Source organism: Dermacentor andersoni, chromosome 7, assembly GCF_023375885.2.
Source record: "Dermacentor andersoni chromosome 7, qqDerAnde1_hic_scaffold, whole genome shotgun sequence".
Taxonomy (NCBI): Eukaryota; Metazoa; Arthropoda; class Arachnida; order Ixodida; family Ixodidae; genus Dermacentor; species Dermacentor andersoni.
This window is the reverse complement of record NC_092820.1, coordinates 146,400,570-146,407,637: the sequence shown is the minus strand read 5'-3', so window position 1 is coordinate 146,407,637 and position 7,068 is coordinate 146,400,570. Positions and strand designations below refer to the sequence as shown.

The 7,068-nt window shown below is 46.4% G+C and overlaps 2 protein-coding genes across 2 annotated transcripts in view; one reads left to right on the top strand and one right to left on the bottom strand.

The window, feature by feature from the left end:
• Positions 1 to 274: 274 nt before the first annotated feature.
• On the top strand, positions 275 to 2,626 carry LOC126533658 (peptidyl-prolyl cis-trans isomerase sig-7). The gene has a single exon (XM_050180844.3). The coding sequence runs from the start codon at positions 967 to 969 to the stop codon at positions 2,455 to 2,457; it is 1,491 nt and encodes a 496-aa protein (XP_050036801.1). The 5' UTR covers positions 275 to 966; the 3' UTR covers positions 2,458 to 2,626.
• A 3,272-nt stretch (positions 2,627 to 5,898) lies between these two features.
• The window catches only part of bs (serum response factor blistered), a 28,648-nt gene continuing 27,478 nt past the window's right edge, over positions 5,899 to 7,068 (bottom strand). The window contains exons 6-7 of the mRNA XM_050180848.3: positions 6,963 to 7,021; positions 5,899 to 6,217 (exon numbers count right to left, since the gene is read on the bottom strand). Coding sequence (XP_050036805.1) covers positions 6,164 to 6,217; positions 6,963 to 7,021 — 113 coding nt within the window. The 3' untranslated portion in view covers positions 5,899 to 6,163. The remainder of the gene's footprint in view (positions 6,218 to 6,962; positions 7,022 to 7,068) is intronic.

Below are 7,068 nucleotides of genomic sequence, written 5' to 3'. Positions count from 1 at the left end.
TAAAATAAAAAAAAGGACTACTGTCTGTAATCTGCACACTACCAAAATAACCATCAAAAACTACAACTCATAAAAAATGCAAGTTTTGAGCTAAAAGACATCTGCGAATCAATCACAAACTCAGTATGCATGCATTCAAATTTCTTTTCTGTGCAGAATTACCCGCAAAACATTAAATATATAGGGTGCTCCACTGGCACTAAATGGCAGCCTACATTTCCTGCTTTATATAAGACGCAAGCGCATAGTAAATGGCAAGTTGAAGTTGTTCAGTCTTGCTGCACACACATACTGCCTTGCGCAGCTCTTACCGTGGAGCTGTGCATCCAACGTCGTGTGCAATATCAAACTCCAACCCTTCCCCCATGCATGTGGCCCATGCGTATTAGTGGGGCGGGGTACATTTTTGTCAACGGGCGGCACGTGGCTGAGCTATGTATTCTTTGGTGCCCGATCTTATTTTGCATCATTCTGTAGTTGTCATGTTTCGACGTCTGAAAAATGAAGCGTAGAAAAAAAACCACCGGGCATTTCTTTGCGTTTTCATGGCAAAGCAGGCAATGCGGCAATTGGTTAGTGCTGCGCCAGAGATTCATAAACATGCTTGAAGACTCTATGGCACAGGACAACTTAAATTCCGTACCGCGATACAGAGGATGCTATTCATTCGTGAATCACTTAATTTACATACCTGCATTTCATTCGCACGATAAATGAGCATAAGCAAAACATGTTTTGTTCTAGCCCTTTCGGTTATGCCACTGCTATCGACATCATTACCGTCGTAATTAACGTCTGTACCAATTTTGACGTATACACACTCGTGAACGAAATCGTTGATCTTGCGCTGGTCGCTCTTTTGTTTTGAATTGGAACGCGAGTGAAGTAATGAACTGCCAGCAGTGCTGAAGGCGTCGAGAGCCAGAGGTTTCAGCAGCGACGTGCTTCTGAGTGCGCCGGTGAACTATGGCTGTCGTGATAGAAACTACGCTGGGCGACCTGACGGTCGATCTCTACACGACGGAGCGACCGCGGACGTGCCTCAACTTTCTGAAGCTGTGCAAGCTCAAGTACTACAACCTCGGCCTCTTCCACAGAGTCGAGCAAAACTTCGTGGCCCAAGCCGGCGACCCCAGCGGCACCGGCCGCGGCGGTGAGTCCATGTTCGCCAAGCTGTACGGCGACCAAGCCCGTTACTTCGAGATGGAAAAGAAACCGCGCCTGAAGCACCTCAAGCTGGGAACGCTGTCGATGGTAGGCAGCGACGAGGGCCTCCACGGTTCGCAGTTCATCATCACGTTGGGAGAGAACTTGGACTCCCTCGACGGTCAGCACAGCGTCTTCGGATGCGTCGCCGAGGGCTTCGAGACGATCGAGCGAATCAACGCGGCAGTGTGCGACGGCGAAGGCAGGCCTTACCAGGACATACGCATCTGCCACACCGTGGTCCTGCACGACCCGTTCGACGACCCTGAGGGACTCGAGCTCCCCGACGCGTCGCCCGAGCCGACGCTGGAGATGCTTCGGAGCGACCGGATCGGAGCGCACGAGATCGTTGACGACACGCAGGGCCGCAGCATGGAGGAGATCGAGGAAGAGATCAAGACCAAGGAAGCCCGCGCCCGAGCCACGGTGCTGGAGATGATCGGAGACCTGCCGGACGTCGAAGCCGCGCCGCCGGAGAACGTGCTGTTCGTCTGCAAGCTGAACCCGGTGACGACGGACGAGGACTTGGAGATCATCTTCAGCCGCTTCGGCCCCGTCAAGAGCTGTGAGGTCATACGCGACCGCAAGACGGGCGACTCCCTGCAGTACGCCTTCATCGAGTTCGAGCAGCGGGAGCATTGCGAGAACGCGTACTTCAAGATGGACAACGTGCTCATAGATGACCGCCGTATCCACGTCGACTTCAGCCAGTCGGTGGCGAAGCTGCGCTGGAAAGGAAAAGGTCGAGGGGTGGAGTACATCAATGATGAGCGGGATGGTAAGAGACCCAAAGGTGCTCGTTATGAGCTGAAAGATACGGCACGGCGTGGTGGTGCCGGGGGTCAGTACGATTTAGTGTGGAGCGACAGTGAGGAAGGTGGGGAAGGTGCCAAGCAAAAGGAACGAAGCGAGCGTAGCCAGAAGGACAGAAAGAAGGAAAGCCACAAGGAAAGGCACAGGGATGGCCACAAGGATAGCCTCAAGGATAGCCGCAGCGATGGACACAGGTCCAACAGACATGGTGACAGCCATAGAGAAAAACATACTGACAGTCATAGAAGCAGTCACCGAGACCAGGACAGGAAAAGCCACAGAGATGAGTACCGGGAAAGGAGTCGCGAGAGAGATCACAGAGATGAACGGAGAGAGAAGGACAGGAGCCACAAGCATTCTCATGATCACCAGTCATCCTCATCTCGCCATGGGTCGGACAGCAGGAGTCGAAGCAAACGTATGCACCATGATCGTTGAGCAGTGTTGCATGGTCCGACACCTTCCATATGTAATATACTCATTGCAGTCGCATTTCTCAGTCTTCATTGCGAATACAATTGTACAAACCTTAACTGTCCTCTGCTGAAGCTTCGTGGGATGGTTGATCTCTCACTATACATTTGAATAAATATTGTTGAAATCTGTACACTATTAATGCAATAGCATTAAGGGCCCTGTGTCACAGAAAATCCAGCATTGGCGTCGGCGTCTAGCATCGGACGTTGTTTCGGCGAAGAGAATTTCAAACCACACATACCCAGGCCATCCGTGTGGCGTAGGGAACTTACTGAATTAATTGAATTTCTCAAGCTAAAATACGTAGAAAAATTGTAAAGTACGACTTAACCACAACCTACAGACGTGGTAGTGTCGGATTGCAATTTGAATATACTGGAAAACATCATTATGGTACACAAAAACTCAAACAAACCCCCTTTTCAGCATTTCTACCATTCATAGATGACTCACGTCTTGCATGCACCGGCGCGCGCAAACCTTGAAGGCCATGGAGCAGCGTGTCTGGTGCCTTGCAAAACCTCCAGATGGCACTTGTCTCCGCCGAATCGCGGCCCGCGCAGGAGGCTGCGTTTCTACCAGAAAGTCTGCCTTCATGCTTAGCATTCACTGCCAGCGTTTCCCAGTAAACATTACGGTTCCACACACTACATTTTGCGGGAAGCTTGAGAAGCACTCGAGGATCTTTGAATGGTATCACATTCCACTTTTAAAGGCAAACCTTAAGTGTCCTCCAAATTTTTTGTAACATTTAAAGTGTCACATTTAGTGCAAGAATTGATCAACAGAGGGCAAGTAAGGTAAGCCTGGAGCCAGCATTTTGACAAGAAGACTTGTTTTTGTCAGACAGTCCCCTTGTCAGAAACATGGGTGTCAAACTATACAGCTTCTCTTGTTCACCCACTGTCAAGCAGTTCAACTCTCCGTCTTCCTGTGACCTGTTTGTCTCATTTGCAGTACATGGGCATAAACAAAATGCACAGAGGTTTGGTACATTAAGATTTTGTAACTATGCTCCATTTCATAGCAGGGAATGCTATGAAGGCTATGCAAGTAGTGCAGTCACAGAAATGTATTGTTTTAGATTTTTCATAGAAAACAGGCCTGATATAGATATGCAATGTCTTATAGCGAATATGTTCTTGGTATACTAGAACTATAATGAATGGAGTTATGTATTTGTGTACCTTGAGCCTCCAGTATGTGATGCACTACATTTTGGCCGTAGGTGCGATTGTACAAATGTGTCGCTCCACTCGTCGTGCCATGGCTAGTAGGTTCAGATCTGTGACATCTCTTGTGACAAGTGTGTCAAATATTGTAATTACAGCATCTGAGATCAACATTGCGCCAAATTACATTGCACATTCTGATTTCTTACTGTCACACAGGTCTGCAATGTGACAAGTGTTTCAAAAGTATTGCGACTACAACATATAGAATCAACCTTTCGCCAAATTATGTAGCACATTCCAATTTCTCGCCATCGCGTAGTGAGCTCGGTTTATTTGGTCGCAAGCACAAATGGTGTGAAAAGGTGCTCTAGCCTCTGCAGCATTTCATACTTTGTGGGAAACAGATTAACAACTAAAGCTTTGATTTGTAGGGTGGAGACTTTCTAACAAGCAGTGTCTGCCAGCTCATTGCATGATCCAGCAGTAGAAAGCCTTTCATGTTGAGTTCTTTACTGCTGTTTCCCTTTATTTTTTTGGTGTGAAAGCATCAAATGGCCCGTTGAGTGGAAAACCCGGTGTCTGTAGCAGCGAAACGGCACCTAAATTCCCGTTGACTGCAATGCCATGTCACTTGCGTGCCTTGAGGGGGCAGAGCAGCTGAAAGGGTACGTGTGGTGCTGTGCTGGTGGGCCAGGTGTTGCACAAGGGGAGAGTGCATCATCGCGACGCCACCCTCGCTCTTGGAAACCTGTGTTATTCACGCATTCCTGGTCTGCGCAAGCTCTTGCTTGCGTTCTAACTTCCCCTTGGCAATCATTATAAATAAGTTAATTTATATTTAAAAAAAACAAATTCGAAAGGAAAAATGGTAGCAAGTTTTGAACCTATGACCCCATGTTCAGAAGTAGGGTGTCTTACTCGCTAGGTTAAACCAGCACCTCCTAGGTGGTAGGCCTGTGCACTCTGCTTTACGACATCATGTTACTTGGACCAAAATTTCCATTGCCAAACCCGGCGTGACAAAAACGGTGACGTCAAAATCACCGCCCCTTACTTAGGAACGTCCCCATTAGATTCCATGGCAGTCGGGCGAGGTAGCATATGGCATCGCGGATCGAAGTGCACCGGCCTTGTGCTATCTGGGAGGCATTGGCCAAGCATCTCAACACGCTTGCTTGGCCGCAAGGAGTTCATAACTTGAAGAACCACTCAGTGGCGTTCAATTAGACATATTAATGTTTTCGCATTCACAACTCGAAGTGCTTAGGTGTCCCCGGATTTTTTTTTTATGAACTTGTGGAGCGTAAGTACTACGCTGGGCAGGAAAAGCAGTGCCAGACTTTATAATGCATAGAACATTTATAATCAATTTCGCCTAAAATTTCAGTGCAGTTGGCCTTTAAAAGGAATCTACCTCTGGTCCATTTCCCTATTCAAATATATGCGAAACAGAAATGCTCCTATTAGACACTCGCTTAAGCAATTCGAATCAATGTTATTGGGTTTAAGAGAGAGCCGAATCCTACCAGTTGTGGGAATTAAAGAGAATTTTGATTAATGGCCTCATCACTTTTACCAATATTGCTGAAATTTAGTGAGCTAAAAAGAAAGTGAAGCACTAATTTTATAAATTTGTAACTCTGCGCCTCAAGGCAGGCATTGCAGTTCTGTAAACTGCATTTGTAAGAGCATCTCAAGTGGGTACATGCAATCTACGAGTTTACAGCTTACATGAAAATGCTACAGTGTTTAGTGGAAGTGTTCTGCAAAAACCTTGCTCACAGTTTAGTGGCATATTTCAGAGCAACATATAATGCATAAATTTTGTCTGCTCACTAGGTGCAGTTAAATAATTGCGATATTGTTTTTTTGATGTTGAGTTACAGATTTGTAGACTTGATAGTTCAGTTTTCTTATTTTGCAACTTGTAACAATTTTTGTTAAAAAGAACTGATGGCTTAAATAAACAACCTGTTCTTTACAGCCTACAGGATTTTTAACCCTTTAACAGAATTGACCACATTTGGTATAGTGGATTCCACGCAACACAAGTTGTCCATTCCCATGTATCTAGACAAGAGTTCATGACATAAAACTCTTAACCACGGAGCGCTTGAAGCCTGCATCAGCCGCCATCGGTGGCCATGTGGCTGCCGCTACAAACTGACGCCAAATGTCAGCTTCTTAGTTAAAACACGTAAGAAAGACAACAAGGGTGCGCAAGACAGACGTGTCATAAAAGATTTATTGCCACTGCTGTCCAAGTAACAGTCTGGGCATTCAAAATAGGCTCCACAGTCGTCATAGTCTGACCGAATGCAAAAAGGTTTGGCCGGCTGTTTTGGCTTTTGCTCTTCTCAGGTACTGTCATGATGGCACTGCTAGTGCAAGGCTGGCTCTCTGATCCTTTACGTTGTAGAGACGAAGCCGTTGCCGTAATCACGACGGCACACCTCTTTCACGGTTTCTGCTTCAGCTTCGAATTTTCTGGCCTATTTCCCTGTTCGTTCTCTCTTGCATGATGAGCTTGACGATGTTGTGCTAGCCTGTAAAAAAAGCAAAAAAAAGGGAGAGAGAGAGAGAGAACACATTTTGTGGCTTTTATTATGTACACTGCAGAAAATTTGCAAACGCGCACATATTAATCTTGAAAACTTATTGAAAAGCAGGCCTCTACAAACTCAACAAGTTTTCTCTACAAAATTTGAGCACATTTTGTGCACACAGTGCTATGCAGCACATTGCCAACATTTTCATTTCATTCTTATATTATTACGCCATCCTCAGTTTAGCTACATCAGGACACAGAAAGTTGCCACATGAGAGCAGGACATGGTCATGCCTTGGCACTCACTCCGACTCGCGCTGTCGTCCAATATGCTGCTACATTGGGCCGCACAATGAGCAGCAATGTAGCAGACAACCGAGTAAGCCTGGGCGAGTGCCAAAATATCGCAATTTCCTACTCCCACATGACCACTTCCAGTGTTGTGACATCCCAACATACACACACCTCCTGCAAAATTAAACAGAAACCGATGTGTAGAAAAGCTGCTATAGTAGTAAATTATTTTGGGCACTTTGAGAATTACCAGTACTCTTTTTTTTTGGAAAGGGGCTGGGGGTGGTTTGTGGGCCAGGACATTCACTTAACACTACAAATGAACAGGAAAAAAAATGTCATGCCCGTACTACTGAGCTGCATGAGTGTGCTGTCCAAACATAAAGGGCGCAGGTCCTCACAATCACACCTAGAATGGGTGCTCACAAGAGGTGCTCATAAAGACTCACCTGTTGCTGTGCCATTGACACAGGTACTGGGATTGTGATGTACTGCTGTGTGGGACAGTCTGCAAGTAGAGGTACGATGCGTTACATTTATTAATGTCTCAACAAT